Below are 17329 nucleotides of genomic sequence, written 5' to 3'. Positions count from 1 at the left end.
CGGTGACACTCGAGGCGGGCTGCGACATTCTCCCCACCATGAAACAACCGGTTTCATAACTGAACCAAATCCACCGAATTGGGTGTGGACACCACTTAACAGCCGGTCTCTTGCAGACACCTCCTGAAGTCTTGATCAACGCAACTTGCACGTCATGGAATGCTTGATAATCTTGAAGTCGAAAGTTCGGTAGGTTTGACATGATCGGGAATATTGGCTTGGGGTTTCCTGTGAAACAAACATTGCATTTTTGAATGCGTTTATGAACAAAATCTTGATGTCCCAAGATCCAATATTTCTTGTGAGAAATGGAGATAACCAAATGTGGTCCTGAATGGCAATTCTTGACATGAATATAATCAATGAGTAAGTCAACAATGTAATGTGACTTAGGTAGTACAAGAGGATGAACGTGTTCCCTCACGGTACATGGGCCAATAGGAAGAAGGCATGTAGGGTGAAAGTGAAAACCTCCGCCCTTCCTTCGGTACTAAAAATCTTCGCATTAATCAGTGGCGTAGCGTGGTCTAAATTCAAGTGTAGGGCGTGTAGGGCTCATGCACAGGTCTACCAAGCCCCATCACAGTACATGCCATTAATATTTATGGGCATTAGAGTGAACATTTGAGTTGTATGGCCGCCATACACGCCATACATACACGCTACGCCACTGGCATTAATACAGTGACGTAAAGAGGAAGGAGCAGAGGAAGAAAAATAGGGGAAAACGCACACAAAAAACTTACCTTTTTAGGCATATCCATGAGTCCGAGACCATACAGGGAGTCTACAGAGAAGGCAGATAGTACCCAGGATGTGATGGAGTCAGGTACTTTCTCGTTGACCATAACTTTGCCATCAAAGCTGAAAGAAATAATTATAGATCAATATGAGCAGGGTGATCACAGGGAAAAGTTATGGACAAAGGATAGAACAATATTTTTTTCCTCCAAGAGATTTGATAGAGTTAACTGTAACAACGGAAGTCTTGTCGTTCCGAAATTGATGAAAGAAGGAAGACAGAATAGAAGAACGCCAGCCGTTCCGAGAACGACCTTTATGTGTTTAGGATAAAGTTCGCCCCGGGCGGGCATCGAACCCGCGACCTGGCGCTTACAAGGCTACGCTACCTTCAAACTAACAAGGCTGATATCTAGTTTTATCTTCCTACTATCTACATTGAAAAGAAATAAATGTACATAGTAAAAAGACTCAAATAAAACAATTAATCTGAGAATGAAAGGTAATTGACATCTAATAGGTATTTACAAGCTTGGCAATGGGCATGCAAAAAAGTGTACAGAAAACCAAAGAACTGAAGACAAAAAAATCAAGGTCCTAATTCTGTTTCCATTCATAGAATGTTGAAAAACATTATATTATGTCCCATTTTTGTAATAAAACATAAATAAAATAAAAAGAAAATAAATAAAAGCTAATAAAAGCTACGGTTTCGTTGAATGCGTCTTTCTAAAATCCAGCCGAGACCGTACAAGTAGGAATAAATATGTACGTACCTATATCACTTTCGTCCTGAAACATCATCAGAGATGATTGAATAATTTAATATGATCGCGCGACGGGAAGGTGCTACGATTTCGTTGGATGGACTAGAAAAAACGCACCCAATGAAACCATCACAGCCTACACACCAAAAGAGTATGTACAATATAAGATTACCCGGAAGACAAGTTAGAAAATAGCCACGTGGGATCTATGTCATGATCCAAGTACACTCGAGGTCCGCTCCAGAATGGGGCCGGGATTCTTGAGAACGCATAGGGGCCGGCCAGTGGCGGTCTTGTTACGGGCCGATAGGTGACGGCCGGCCCAAGGTCAGGCTTTAGGGTGGACACGCCCGGGATGGGGAGGGGGCGGTTCTTGGGCCGATTCTCAGCTATGAGGGCGCGGCCCCGGCTTGTGAAAGAGGCTGAAGAGAAACACACAGGGGGAGAGAGAAGAGAAGAATGGTGAAACGTGATAGTGAAGAAGAAGAGGAAGGTGGGAGAGTGAAGGGGCATTAGGTTAGATCAGGAGGGTTAGGACCGTCGACCGCCACAAATGGAGACCGTTACCAAAAAAAGTAAACCAAACCAAAAGCAAAACCAAATAGATAGGTATAGTATAAAAAAGTGTAAGGAAAGTTCGGCAAAAAGTTGTCAACACCTAACACCACAGACGATAAAAAAAAGTAAAAAAGGAGAAAAAAAAGCAAGCGGAAACATGCAAGTAGTCACAAAAGTTAACAAAGAATCAGAAGCACGCAAGCAATAAGGAGAAGAAAATAAATGGAAGGAAGAAGCTTGTGAAAAGGAGAAAAAAGTGCAAAATTAAATTAATCAATAACCATGCACGTTGAGTTCAAATTCAAATTAACAAATATCCATGCAATGTTAACTTTTGGATCATGCAATTTATCCACCAAGCAAAAGTTAACTCATCCATCATGCAAAACGTTCACACATCCGTTTGGTATTCGCCTTCATTACCCTGTCTCCTCCATTTGGAAGAGCCACGTCTCCGGGAAGTGTTTGCGTACGGTTAGCTGAGTGACGGACGTGGTTACTTGCGATAGGAGCTGCTCCTCGCCATCCAACATGTCGTCCGGGGGGTCGTTCAGGGACTTGTAGTACACTGGAGGAGGTGGGGGACAGAACAGTCAGGTCGCATGCTAGTCATAGTCATTTTATGGTCTAGTCTAGAGAATGAAGCTTGCCGGGAGGCGCGCGAACGTCAAGAGTTCAAAGCGCCGCCCGACCTTTAATAACACGAAATAGAGTTTCATGTAGGTGTCTATTACCTATGCGTCTAAAAAATGGGTAGATACTGATAGTCTGTGGGCTTGAGTCGTGGATTAGAGTAACAATCAAGTGTTAATAAAAAATATCATGTTTCCCATGATTGTGTTAGTGTTAAAATGCAGGGCGATGATGAAATGCGGTAGTAGGTGGATTGGTTGGTGCTCGTACTATTGTATTGTATTGGTAATTAAAGTATTTTTTCGTGTCAATCAAGAAGCGCCTCAAAGTGGGAAAAACGAAACGAGAATAATTTTTCATCAATAGAGTATGTCTCATCTGATAACTTGAATGATTGTCCATCTTGTGCTTGATGATTAGTGTTATGGTTTTGTTATTCTGTGTTAATGCAGGGCGAGTTGTTTTATTAGTTGCGATTTTGTTATGAAATTACGTGTATTAGTCGGCCCTGGTTATACAACATAATACCTGTTAGTGTTACAAATGTTACACAGACATAAGGGTACCTTCAAGTTAAGTACCTGTACACATGGAATAGGACAACACTAGGCTAAACGTTGGGCTTGTAAAAAGCTTCCTTAGAGCTACATTATATTTTACAGTAGCTTTTGTCCTGGGATTTGAACCCAGAACCTCCAATTGAAAAGCAGAATAATACTAGACATTTGCCTCAGTTAAAATTTATCAAACTCTCAAATAACAGAACTGATGAGCCGTGCTTTGGCCGGCAATTGAGACCGCGACCTCCTGAGAGACGAGTACTTCACTCCCAAGCTGATATTAAACAACAATAGTCCTAAATAATCGGAAAATCTTCCTTGATATGCGACTTCCCAACCAAGGTTTGCTGATTTCTAAAATTCCCCTAGTGTTAATTAAGGGTTTCACGTTACTTTTAACACCTGAGGTCTTCTCACGAAAGAAGGTTTTACCGTTCATCCGTCGACAAACGAACCACCTACTCACATAAACCTCACCCAGCCTGAGAAGCATCTTTCCCTGTACACAAAAAGCCCAAAGTGGCTGAGAAGTAAGGCAACCCTAGCCTTGAGGGAAATTGCTGTTTGAATACGGATACCTAGCTCGAGTGGGGCCGGGAAAGAGTGGAAATTCCTGACTTACCCCATGGGTTTCGTTCATGTACATATCCATTGGTCATCACGATGGCTCCAGCCTTTTCAAAAGTCGCCTGAGCGGTGAATGAGCCAGGATATCGCTCTCTCAAATTCTCCACCAGAGGGAGCTTGCTGGTGTCTGTCTCGTCGTAGGACCTCAACTCCCTCATCACATCCTCCTGTGAAGGGAAAGGTGGATAAATGAGTGAAATAGACTTGCCTACATAGAATAGAATAGAATATACCCTGTTTATCCTGCCCGAATAGGACTGAAAAGTCCCTTTACCCCAGCAGTCTAAACAAGGTCTCGTATGTTTGATGGGTTAAAGAATAATACATACAACTAACAATTCAGTAAAAAAAACCTTGCTTAACTAGAAAAAAAGGTAAATGTAAATTAATAGGTGGTAAGTTATTCTACTCAAGGGCTTATTGGCACAGTTATTCACTTGCAAAGTGTGGGTACATTGGTGGTGTAGTGGTCAAGGCGCTCGCCTGGTAAACAGGAGGGCGTGGGTTCAATCCCAGCCGAGGTATGGAATTTTATCCTCAATATAATTTGAGAATTTGACCACAATAATAGTAGTAGCCCACTGCTGGAGTAAAAGGACTTTTCAGTCCTATTCGAGCAGTATAAATAAGCACTATTAAACTATTATTAAGCACTATTATTTAGTTTATCCTTCCTGAGGAGGACTGAAAATGTCTTTACACTGGTAGTCCAAGCAGTGCCCAAGACACAGTCGTAGAAGTCAGCTGACAGGTATCCCTAACAACATCGATGGTTGGAAAATCGTAGGGTTGACTCATCGTTGGGAGAATGGTTGGTCCATCGTTGGGAAATGGTTATATGGTTGGGGAACTGTTGGCCAACGGTAAGACAGCACGCCAACCCATATGTAGAAGAAAGCCAGCCTTTCCGAGAACGAACATTATCCGTTCAGGATAATATCTGCCCCGGGCGGGAATCGAACCCGCGGCCTAGCCGTTACAAGGCAGACGCACTACCGAACAACTAGGCTAGGCTGATAAAAATTTGCTTTAGAGGCCACAGCTGAACTTACCTTGCCAATATCATTGCCGGTCTTTAGCAGTAGCACCTTCTGGTCGACAGCAAGCAGTCCAATATACGAGTTAGGCTTGGCCTCCAAGTTGATCTGAATATTGGAGCCAGGTTCCGTCTCGTCTGGACTGACATTGGCCGAGACAAAGTTCTGCAGGCCGCCCTCCAGTTCCAAATCGAGGCCATCGGCCACCACTTCGCCATCTTCGCGGACATACTGAACGATCACGTGGGCCGTGGGGGCCATGGCGTAGGTGGCGAGGAATCTGCAAGCAAAGGAATACATAAGGTAAGTAGGTATGTACTTATGGGGCATTATGGGGCAATTAAAATCAATTTCAATATTTTTAAAGAAAATTAAAATTCTTATTAGGCGCTTTAATGTGTAGTTTGTGCCGAATTTGACAAATATTTGAAGCCTAAAGCTAAGAAGCTCAGTGGGTCTCTTTAATATAGTTGTTCTCATGGCATTCTCACAAGAAGTGAAAGGACTCATGCAAATATCACGTAATACGAGTACGTAACGAGTATTATGCCGAAAAACTAAAAACACTTTTTCGTGTTAGTATAGGATCCCAGTCAGCACACACGATTGGATGTAAGGCTCGAATCAAGCTTACAAATTCACCTGTGTAAGTTGGATGACATCCAGTCTGTAAGTCTAGATCCACTTACTACATAGTTGGATTCCACTTTAAACTACATTTTTTAGAACACTTCTAAAAGCAATCATCTTCCTTTATCTGTTCAGTTTCCATGATAGAAATTTTATCCAAATGGGTATCTTTCATACTGAGAACTGAGGTTTTTCTGTGGAAGTACTATACTATGGCTACACCTACAAACTATGCCTAGGCAATAGGTACCTTACCTAGGTATTAAAACATAATAAAACTTACCCAATCATTCCTCAATCCTCATCATGAACATGAATGCAATAATAACGAAAAATATTTGTGGTGTTTGAAACTTCCATACATGTAAGAGGCCATTGACAATAAACTCTAGGAAAGTTCTTACTAATAAAAATAGAATGAAAACAGAGTATAAAATGTCACTATAGGTATTATAATTTGAAATTTAAATAAACTGTCTTTAGTTTTTATTAATACCAATTAAAACACAAATTTCTTTAAATTCTTTAAAATGTTTGGAAAATTAATCGCAATTTCGCAATATGGCTGACTTTGAAAAAAAAAAGCCGGTGACGTGTTTTACTCTGCGCATGCGCTGACATCACGTGTGGCTGGATCTCAGAGGCTGGATAAAGGCTGGAAATACACTAGCACGTCAAGTCTGGCTGGATTTAAACTTGCATCGCGAGTGATAATTTCGCTGGATGATTGTCATTGAAAATAAGCCCATATCCGGCCTTGACATCCAGTTGGATGTGCGGTTGATAATTCATTTTAAAGAACAGGTTGGATCTCTGAGGTTGGATTCGGACTGGATTTAAGTTTAAGACGTTAGACTTAGAAATCCTGTCAAAATCAAGCCCCTGGATGTAAGCTTGCGTGCTAACTGGGGAAGGGCGTCGTTTCGAACTCTTGACGTTCGCGCTCCTCCCGGGACGTTTGATAATTATGTAACTACTTGAAGCGGGTAGCGAGGTCAGGGTATCCCAGGGTGCAGCGGAATCTCGTTGAATCATTGTCATTAGGGTCGTATGGAAAATTACACCTAGCAAATCTAGCATGTATTGGCCTAGCAAATTTTACAGTTCCATCATTTGAGGGTTATGAGTTTCATGACTTTCATCTAAAATGATCTCTGAAACCTCTTCTTACCTGATAACAGTGCTCATTTTGTTGCCAGGAACAGTGATAGTATCGGCCATGATGACGTCACCTCTACCTAGAACCTGGTAACTGATGTATTTGAGAGGAGCTGTGGAGTTTATCTCAAGCTCTACGTCCTTGTTCACCTGTAACCAACACCAGGATATACAGGAATTCAATAGAGTTAGTGAGGAGTAAGGTAATACGAGTAACAGAAATGAGACCAAGAACTGTAAAGACCAACAATTCGATTTCGTGAGGTTTTCATGTGATTTAAAATACTATTTTTGTAATAATTTGTTCGACTGGAAGTTTGTAATGGAAGTCGCGCGACCCGGCCGCTAGGATCGGAACGCCACCTTTTAGAAATTCGCTAAAGCTGGGTCCAAACTTATGTTGGAGATGTAAGACGATGATGTTCTACGACGATTTTTCCTAAATTGGGACAGTTTCTCAACACGTCCACATTTCATTGAGACAATAAAGTCCGTTTCGACTCAAGCATATTAGGGCGTAAAGAACTTGGGATAAAACCACGGCTGATGAAGTTACACTGAGAGTACTTAGGTGTAGTTCCTAGAACGGTCTTTGCTATGAGTCTTTTACCCTAAAATCCTAGATTGTCCCATTCTTGTATTTCTAAACATCCTCTGACCAAGTCTGTCCTGAGCAAATCTAGCAAAAGATCAATTTTGTTTAATAAAACAAAAAGTCAAGAGTTTTCTATTTATTAAGTTAAAAAAAAAGCAACATGTACTTCACATAACAGAAAAAATTAAGTTAAGTATTTAATTTTTTTATTTAGATTTATTATAGTGTGCCAACATAGAATTATAATGTTATATACACTAAGTATCTAATTAAATTAAATAAAATAAAATAAAATAAAAACACTCATATTGGATTTTACCAAAGACTTTAACAATCATACATATTTCTGGACATGGTCTTCACTTGACTGGAGTGGATTACGGACTGTCCCCTATCTAATAGACGTTAATAAACAAGACTATAGATAAAAGGACAGACGAGTTGATATATTTCGACCACTACTATAGTCCGTAATCCACTCCAGTCAAGTGAAGACCATGTCCAGAAATATGTATAGCAAAAGATCTCCAAACTAGAAATAGAGTATCAAGGGATGAAAATCAGTGAACACCAACCACTCAGACCATCTGACAGACCTAGGTCTGTCAGACCGTCTGATCGTGAGTGGCGGACATTCTGTCTCAAGGTCTTCTTACCTTCGGGTTTTGCGTGAGAAGGGCTGCCTGAATGAAACTGTTGCTTGGAGACTCAGAGGCGGAAATGGTCGAGAACCATTCCTTGATGTCCAAGTACTCGGCTTCGATTCCCAGCGTGGTCACGTTTTCATTTGCAGGAGGATAGTAGACGAGCTTGATCATTCCGTTCCTATCCAGTTTGTATCTGAAATGAGAGGACAAAGTTGAAGGACGTTATTAAGAATACCGTCATGATTGCTGATAAAGTGATGAATGATAAATGTCATTATGTCAATGATGGAATGAGCAAAAGTTTTGACACCTCTTTATTTCAATTAGTTACGTATAAGTACTAGGCCGTCAGTTGAGAAAGAGTGCTGAGGTTTTGATGAATAATCCATAGAATCAGGGTAAAGGTCAAGCTTTGAAGTAGGCAATGCCAAGTTTTGCCTAGCTAGACAGTGAAATAGTTAATGGTGCAGCCTATGCATGTACAATTGTACAGGGTAATGTTTTTAATTAGCGTGAACTTAACCTCAGTTAGAGAAAGAAAGTTACCAACAAGTGTACAATAAGGGTGACTCAGTAGATATAAAATACCGGGTCCCTCAAAAGTCCTACTTCTTGCGCCTCAACGGTCCTACTTACTGGTTAGCCTCATATTTGGACTCATCGTACGAAAACCCGTGTCTCACTTGAACCATATTGTTGTTGTCCGTGACCGGGGTTCCGTCATGATGTGTCAACTTCATGTACGCCGTGTATTTGAGGCCGGGCTTGAAATATTCAGAGCTCTTGATCAGGTCCATCTTGTACTTGTGCTTGTGGAAAACGACGGACCCCGTGTTGTTCTGTCGCCGGCCTGAGGGATAGAAGTGTGAAAGAGTTGAGGACTGTGAAGTGACAGTTTTCGAAGTGTCCTGTTGACCTTTCTTTTCATCATACCCTCAGGATTGATTAAAATGGTACCTTAACTTCAATAAAATTATAGTGTAACTTCATTACCTACTTCAGAGCTGCATCCATCATGAAGAAGGATAATGGACGCTCAGCATCTGAGAGCCTGCGGTGATGGCACGTTGAATGGACCAGTTACCTATGAATCACTGATGTTAAGCAACGTTGCGCATGGTTAGTACCCCGACGGAAAATCGCGTACAGGCTTTTCCCAGTCCCAATCAGACTGAGTGAGGAAGTGAAGTGTGGGTAAAATCCCAGTCAATAAAGACTCCAGCAGTTATACAGTGAATATTACTTTCCGTCCTTGAGAAAAAGGAAAGTAATACAAAACTTACCGGTAAGAGCCTCTTCCACAGCCACGTCGAAGTGGATATTCCTCTCGTACTCGTCCGTCAGTTGCAATTCCTTGACGACGTCAAATTCAATCACGGTTTTGCCATCAATGGGGACGACCTTGCGCACCGGAGTTTGGAAGAGAGGCTGGATGACTCCGCTGAAGATGGTGGGGTAGGCGGTGATGGTAGCTTCGCCTGACGAGGGGAAAGGTTCATGGAGATCAACACTGGAGCCTTATAAAGGATCTTAGAGGATGTTTAGTTTTGTTTATTTTACCATGATTCATAACTAACTCATAAGTGATGCTCGTATAACATTTATAGCCTAATTTCGTCGTTTCTTCGTGTTGGGTCGTCATAGATTCCTTTCTTTTTTGTCTTCGTGAGACAGGCATCAGGCATGATACTTGTCTCACTGTGTTGGCATTCCCTGAAGTCAGGGCAGTCAGGTCATGAGATGATATGAGTTATGTCGGTTTTTTTTAAGAGGTTTATGTTTGAGACTTGGTGTTTGAAACTTCAACTTTCATTCATCATACATGTAAGAGGCCATTGACAATAAACTCTAGGAAAGTTCTTACTATAATAAAAATAGAATGAAAACAGAGTATAAAATGTCACTGTAGATAGGTATTATAATTTGAAATTTAAATAAACTGTCTTTAGTTTTTAATACCTAAAATTAAAACACAAATTTCTTTAAATTCTTTAAAATGTTTGGAAAATTAATCGCAATTTATTACTGCTAAGGTCTTATCGTCCCGAAATCGAAGAGAGAAGGAAGACAGGATAGGAGAAAACCAGCCGTTCCGAGAACGAACATTATCCGATGAGGAGAAAATCTGCCCCGGGCGGGAATCGAACCCGAGGCCTAGCGCTTTCAAGGCTGAGGCGCTACCAACCAAGCTAACTAGGCTGGCTGAGACAGATGAGGACAACCAAAAGATTGTTGACTGTCTGATTTAACTTGATACAAGGCTGAGGCACTACCAATGAAGCTAACTAGACTGGCTAGTTGTGTTAAAAAAGGCTAGGCATAGCGACTCACCTTTAACCGGCTTTCCATACGTATACTTGGCGTTCACGCTGATGACGACCTTCGAGTCTTTGAACGTCGCATGAGGCGGCACGTTGACGTTGACTTCAAACTTGGGCAGAACATATTCGGCCACGGTGAACCGCTTGGTGAACTTCTGGTCGAGAACATTGATCGTAATGTTCCAGTCGCCGAGGACCGGGGATTTGGACAGTTGCAGATCGGCGGAGAAGACACCTCGCGTGGTGAGGGCGCGGGTCCATTGCTTGATGCGGTTACCTTTGCCGTCCTGAAAGAGAGCAAAAGGGTTAGGCCAGCCAATCACTATTATGTAGACGTGACACTCTGACACTTGATGAGCACACGCACACGCACTGTCAGGTAGACCTGATCAGGTGTACCTGTCGTCAGGTCTACCTGGAAGAGGGAAAAGGGTTATGACCAGACAAGGATAAGGACAAGACAAGGATAAGGATAGTACGTTTGGAAACTGAAGAAGCACGGAATTTGGAGTCCGAGCTCATGTATTTGAGTCCGCCTGGAGAGGTCTCCGTCAATAATTATGTGTATAACCACAGATGAAATCGTTAATTACATTTAACAAAGACTCACCAGGAATATTTATCTGCATTTTCTGTCGTTCTTATTGGCTACATCAGGACACCAAGTGTTGTTAACAATAACAACCCTTTCTGAGCCAATCATAGTGAAGAGCATTCTTGTTTTTCGCGGAACCTATTAACGTATCAAAAATGTGCGTGATCCAAACTATGTATGTATGGTATGTATAGTACCAAAAGCTTACCGTGATGAAGATCTCCAAAGCACCCGTGACGCTGGGCTTCAGGTGGGAATTCAGGACGATGGCGCGGAATCGAACCAAGTCCCCCGGCTTGTAGATGGCTTTGTCCAGTTGGATGAACACCGAGTAGCTCTTGTGCACATAGACCAAACCGGTGGAGTTATAGAAGTTCAGCGAGCCAGAACCTTTGACCGTCAGGTTGTATTGACCAGGGCCTAGATCACCAATCTGAACAGGGGAGGAGCAAAAGGAGGAACATCACATTACCGGGCAATATTCTTGAATCAAGCGTGCTCGGAGGCGCGCGAACGTCAGGGGTTCGAAGCGCCTACCGGCCGGCATATACATATTAACACGAAACATAGTTTCATGGATTTTCGGCATTTAATATTGCACAGGAGTTGCCAGAATTTTCCCAAGAGGTATTACAGAGGGAACTGTAATAACAGAGGTTTCATCGCCCCGAAGAGAGGAGGATAGGATAGGAGAAAGTCAACCGTTCCGAGAACAAACCTTATCTGTTTAGGATAAAGTTCGCCCTCGGGCGGGAATCTAATCCGCGATCTATCGCTTACAAGGCAGACGCGCTACCCCCAAGCTAACTAGGCTGGATGTGGATAAAAATGGAGGTTTCATCGCCCCGAAGAGAGGAGGATAGGATAGGAGAAAGTCAACCGTTCCGAGAACAAACCTTATCTGTTTAGGATAAAGTTCACCCTGGGGTGGGAATCTAATCCGCGATCTATCGCTTACAAGGCAGACGCGCTACCCCCCAAGCTGACTAGGCTGGATGTGGATAAAAATACAACCATCTCCAGCACAACGGGGACTTTATTTTCCCAGAGAACTGTCGGATTTTCCAAATCAAGTAGGAACCCCTTAATAAGAGTTCAGACCGTTCATCCGTTCAAGAACTTGAGGAATTAATGCTCCGTTGAGCATAGATAAATACCAACGTGTGTGTTTTGTAGAACTGTAATATTTCTATTACAAATGCTTCGATGATTTTGTAAAGTAAATGCTTGTAATGTTGAGTACCTCAACAGGTGCAGGGAATGTATCGCTGACTCCGAGGTATTTAGAGATACCTAGTTGAATAGGTATATAATATATTTTTTATATGCCTAGCTAGCTAGGTCTTAAGTTGTTAACCCAGATAAAAGATTGAACAATGGGGGATTTAGAAGCTTCGACGGTACTTAGGAGGTACAGGATGTGTAGTGTCTATCTGTCTATCCTAAGCCTAAATAGAGGTCTATGTATACCACTTTTAACTATTACCTAAGGCACGATGCTACAAGACGAGAAATGTTTACCGAAATCTCGACATTGACGAGACGATACAGGGTTCAGAACGAGAAAATGGCCATTTCTTGTCACGACTCGACTCACTTATGACCGATCTTACCACAGAGTTTTCAATGTTAATCCAGAGTTCAGGAAATACTTGCCTGTGTAAATCAAATGGGTGACGTCAAAGAAATCCCTTGACAGCTCTCAGTGCTAAGATCGGCCATTACTGATGTAGAGTAGGTAGTAGAGTGATCTATAGATTTAGGTGGCACTAATCAAGTGTTCAAGTGTTACTGTAGGTACCCAGAACTATTGAATTCCAGAACTATTGTATTAAGGAGTGCGGTAGAGCTCCGCCCCGCCAAGTCAAGAAAGTTCGGCAGCACTACTAGAGATATTATACGCCACAGAGAAAGTAGAAGTTTCCAGGTCATACTTACATCCAGTTTGACTATCCTGGTGCTGAACGGATCCACAGACAGGAGTTGTTTGGTCCGAAACTCTCCGCCACTATCCTGTTTACCTCCCACCTCCACACTGACTTGGGTCGCTTCTGAGACAGCCTGGGTAGATACCGCTACATGGTACTCGCCATTGGGACGTAGCACCTTGGGAGCGACCACGGTGTAGTAGCTGAAATCAGAAATAGCGGAGGAGTTAAAGCGCCGCCAGATTTTTGGGGTTATTATTATTATCCGAGTCCAAACGGTAAAAATACAATGAAAATAAAACCACCGAGAGCTAACACAGATTTTTGGCGTAAGCCAGCGGCTATACGTATCCTGCTGGCGGAAGTGTTGAGAATATACATAAGCCAGTGCGCGCGGCGTGAAAATAGCAAGTTGAATACCTATTACACCCAGTTCCCCATGGATCACTGAAGTTAAGCAACGTTGTGCGTGGTTAGTATCTAAATGGGTGACCATCTGGGAAATCGTTTGCTGCTGGCTTCTCCCGGCCTCACTCAGTCTGGGTGACGTCAATATGAGTAGGCAGGTAGCTTGTCGCCGAATGGAGGATAAAACCCCGTCACTATCGGGGTAAAACCCTCTATCAAACCTTTTTAAAATAATAGGTAATAATGATGATGATAATAATAATAATAATAATAATAATAATAATAATAATAATAATAATAATAATAATAATAATAATAATAATAAAACTAAGTTGAGTGGTCACAGTAGCGTGAGATCATCTCGTGAATAACAAAGCTGAGCAATTACGTTGGCAAATAGAGGATGTGAATATAATAGAGGCAATCCTAGAACAACTCAAACACAACAAAACAAAACGAACCATCCACAAAGAAACCCTATACAATAGGACAATCTTTCTGGTAATTTTAGTACTTATACCTTGAAAAGTAAGGTGATAAACCGCGCTTTGTAAAAACAAAAGAATAAGTAAATATCCTCAAGAACCCAGGCAGAATATTCATAAGTAATAGTCACGGAGTAGAAGTAGGCACCTTAGGTAGGTAGCAGGGCCGTATTCAGAGGGAGGGGGCGGCCCCCCTCGCCCCCCCCCTCGAGCTCCATTTTTCTCCTTTACTGTACGTCAGACTCCGAAAAATTGGGGTCCAAGGGGCCCGGCCACCCCCCTCCCCTACCTTCGAGCTGAATTTTTCTCCTGCACTGTAGGCCAGACTCCGAAAATTTGGAGCATCCATTCCCCCCGTTCATTAGTGTTTGGACCCCCCCCCCCCCCCGGCAAAATCCTGGATACGGCCCTGGTAGTAGGTAGGTACCTATGTAAAGTAAATATTATGATAGGGAAGGTGTCGTCGGTGTGTAAGATTTGAGAAAACCTACATGTGAAATGTGAGTCCATTGTTTGCCTAACTACATCAGTTCTACTCAACGAAATGTGAGTCACAGTTATTACAGCCTATCTGCCTATCTTATAGAGGTAAGTTCTAGAGGTACCCACACTCGTGAAATTCGTTATCGGGACAGGATAGCGGTGTCTTTGGTCCTTATTTCAACCTTGATTCCAATAGAATTATACTATATACTTCTCGGCCCTAGTTACCTGGGGCTTCACCGGAGTATCACTCACTACTACTGCTGCAGGACAGCAGCCGTTGTAAACAACCGCTAATACCCCACAACAGTAGCAACTATCTTGTGGAAACATAGTACCCTGGTAAAGCCAAGCATTTCGTCAGGGCCTTATTTCAACCTGAAGAAAGCCGGCTTTGATGTGGATAGGCTGTAAAGTGTAAACATTAAAATGTGAATTCGACCATCTTGTCACAGACGGGTCTGTAAAACAGATCAAAACAAAGATAACCCTTGCAGGAATAGTTTCTAGTCCATCTAAGAGAGCTCAGCACTTCCTAGCTCCTCAAAAGGGTGTGGTATCGTTTTGCCCCGCGTTCCTCTACCTATGAATGAGTCATTGAGTGATAAAGTTAACCATACATAATAATTCTACCAAGAGGTCGAACTACTACCTAAGTACCTAGGTATGTGTATGTACATATTCTACATATATTTTGTAGGTACCCCAGTCAAACGGAAATTCCAAGAAAGACCTTGCAGATGCTTTATAAGGCAGATAGTGGACGAATCACCAAGTGACATGTCCGACACAATGACTAGGTATGTCTCATTGTATGGGTACTTGTCTGTGTCATGGGATAGGAAGGTTTGCCTTGTTTCTGAAATTCTTATGTAGGTACATAAATTGAGAAATACAATTATTGATATTTGAGTACATACCTAATAAGTACCTACCTATCAATTGTATTACGAGAAGAGTGAGAAATTTTGCTATTCTTGGGAAATTATCTTCATTATATTTTAACATCTTTTAATTTTACTTAATTGTATTGTATTTACTGAATAAATAAAAGCCCAAAACGAGCTCTATCAAAGGAGAACATAGCCCAATACCTTGTGCAGTTATCGATTCCTAATCGAAGGGTTGAAAATTCAAATCGGTAGTTATGTATAAGCAGCGACATAAAGGTTGTAAGCTTCAGACAAATAAACAAACAAGAAACAATGAATACTTTCCTTCCCGTTTTACTTTCTTCAGAGAAGTATTAAGGTTTTCTTCTGTGACTTTTTCTTCTATGAATGCACCTCATCTAGGATAAAGAGCCAAAGACCTTGTTAATACCAACCTACCTCTCCTCAATCCTCTAAGAGCTAGACTGCTAGAGCATACAAAGAAGATTATTATTCAGCTTCTAAATCATGGAATGACGATATTTTTTTCGAGTGGGCAGACCCTCTGGGATCTTATATAATATCAAGATCATCTGAGCAACATCTCCTTATGAGGAGAACCAGTTTGGAGGTTCAGATCAGAGGTATTTTGGTTGCATGAGTAATAACACTTTATTTCTATGAGAAGGTCTTTGTTTGCTAGTGGTTTAGAGTAGAAACCGAGTTATAGATAGTATAGATACCGATTCGATGATAATGCAGTTGATGCTCAGTGAACATCTTTGCAATGGGCTAAAAGTCAGATCCTTTTAGGACCTGTTTCTGAAAGGTATTTTGGTTGCAAGAGAAATTAAACACTTCTCGTGCAATAAGTTCTTTTTAAACACTGATGATGCCCGAAAGAGTGAAACTAGTCTGTAAGTAGGGTCATGTTACAATAAAATAAACCTATCAACCAAAACCAGTGAAGAGTAAAAGTTATTTTCATATTTAGAAATAACACTTTATTTCTATGAATAACTCTTTGTTTGCTAGTGGTACAAAGTAGAAACCAAGTTTTAGAGTTATAGATACCGATTTGATCATAAACAAGCTTGCAGCAAATGCTAGTAAGAAATACCAGTACTTTGGGGCCAAAAATAAGAATCTTGGATTACAAAAAATGTAAGCACCTACCTGACCTACCTATGTTTTGTCATTTAAAATTTAAAATTATTCAAAATGTTCACTCTCCAGAAGGTATAGTGATGCAAGAAGAAACGAAAAAATTCTCGTCTGGAATTTTATGAGACGAGATAGGGCTTTTTTTCGTCGCGTGAATAGGCCCCCCAGGAATCAGAAATGTCAGGAAATCATAATATTATTTTGATCACTCATTGCATTCTGACGATCTTGCATTCTGATTGCTAAGCTACAAGCTAATATGAGTAAGCTAATAATATTAACGAATAGTCAATAAGCGATGTCTTGTACAGGAAAACGTAGGACGAATAGGTACTTGGAAAATAAGAAGGTCTCAATACTCTGAATCATGTTGGATGAAATTGGTACGGTCAGCAAAAAACGAAACGATGTTTTTGAACAACGCTACTTTTCTCGTCAGCAATTTATCACTCGAGATTAATTAAACTCGGATTTTTATTTCCAAGAGGTTTGAAATTACATAAGTCCATTTCCTTTAGGAAACATTCCCAGGCTCTACCCCAAATATTACAAATCAGTTCCCATAAACTTTAATCACCTGATAAGAAAGTCCCCTTTTCCCCAAAACCAATCCCAAGTGCTATATAAGGATTCAGCACCCTCTTCCCTTCGTCTTTTGAGCCCAGAGCTACGGCTCGTCACTTTGTCACATTCTTCATTTAATTAAGATTATTATTTACTTTATATTTTATATTATTTAATTAATTATATTATTTTCGATTTTTAATAAATAAACTTATATTTTTTTGAGCTTTAACAATCAATCTTATTTAATTTTGATAGAGTGAACTGCAACTGCATCCTTGTCACATTTGTGAACTGCATACCAAATTTCAAGTCTCTAGCTCATACCGTTCCGGAGATATTATTTATTATTTAACCATACCTGCCTCGGTAGCGTAGTGGTCAAGACGCTCGCCTGGTAAACAGGAGGGCGTGGGTTCGATCCCAGCCGAGGCATGGAATTTTATCCTCATTTATTTGAGATTTTGACCGCATAATAATGGAGCTCTAAGGGTTACCTCGTTAACCTCGCCTAGTGGTTACCTTCCACTCAAGAGTCTATTATTATTATTATTAT

At 41.2% G+C, this 17329-nt stretch overlaps 1 protein-coding gene across 1 annotated transcript in view; it reads right to left on the bottom strand.

Moving 5' to 3' along the window:
• The window catches only part of LOC103511608 (CD109 antigen), a gene marked incomplete at its 5' end in the record, with an annotated part of 40249 nt that extends 27249 nt beyond the window's left edge, over positions 1 to 13000 (bottom strand). Inside the window, 13 exon segments of the mRNA XM_017445058.2 lie at positions 747 to 864; positions 1681 to 1930; positions 2262 to 2302; positions 2490 to 2634; positions 3882 to 4053; positions 4939 to 5203; positions 6725 to 6861; positions 7963 to 8146; positions 8590 to 8803; positions 9237 to 9431; positions 10285 to 10561; positions 11078 to 11302; positions 12808 to 13000. Of these exon segments, the coding sequence (XP_017300547.2) occupies positions 747 to 864; positions 1681 to 1930; positions 2262 to 2302; positions 2490 to 2634; positions 3882 to 4053; positions 4939 to 5203; positions 6725 to 6861; positions 7963 to 8146; positions 8590 to 8803; positions 9237 to 9431; positions 10285 to 10561; positions 11078 to 11302; positions 12808 to 13000 (2416 nt within the window).
• Positions 13001 to 17329: the final 4329 nt, after the last annotated feature.

Source organism: Diaphorina citri, unplaced genomic scaffold (assembly GCF_000475195.1).
Source record: "Diaphorina citri unplaced genomic scaffold, Diaci psyllid genome assembly version 1.1 scaffold731, whole genome shotgun sequence".
Lineage (NCBI taxonomy): Eukaryota > Metazoa > Arthropoda > Insecta > Hemiptera > Psyllidae > Diaphorina > Diaphorina citri.
The sequence above is the reverse complement of the archived record's forward strand: the minus strand, read 5'-3'. Positions and strand labels throughout refer to the sequence as shown.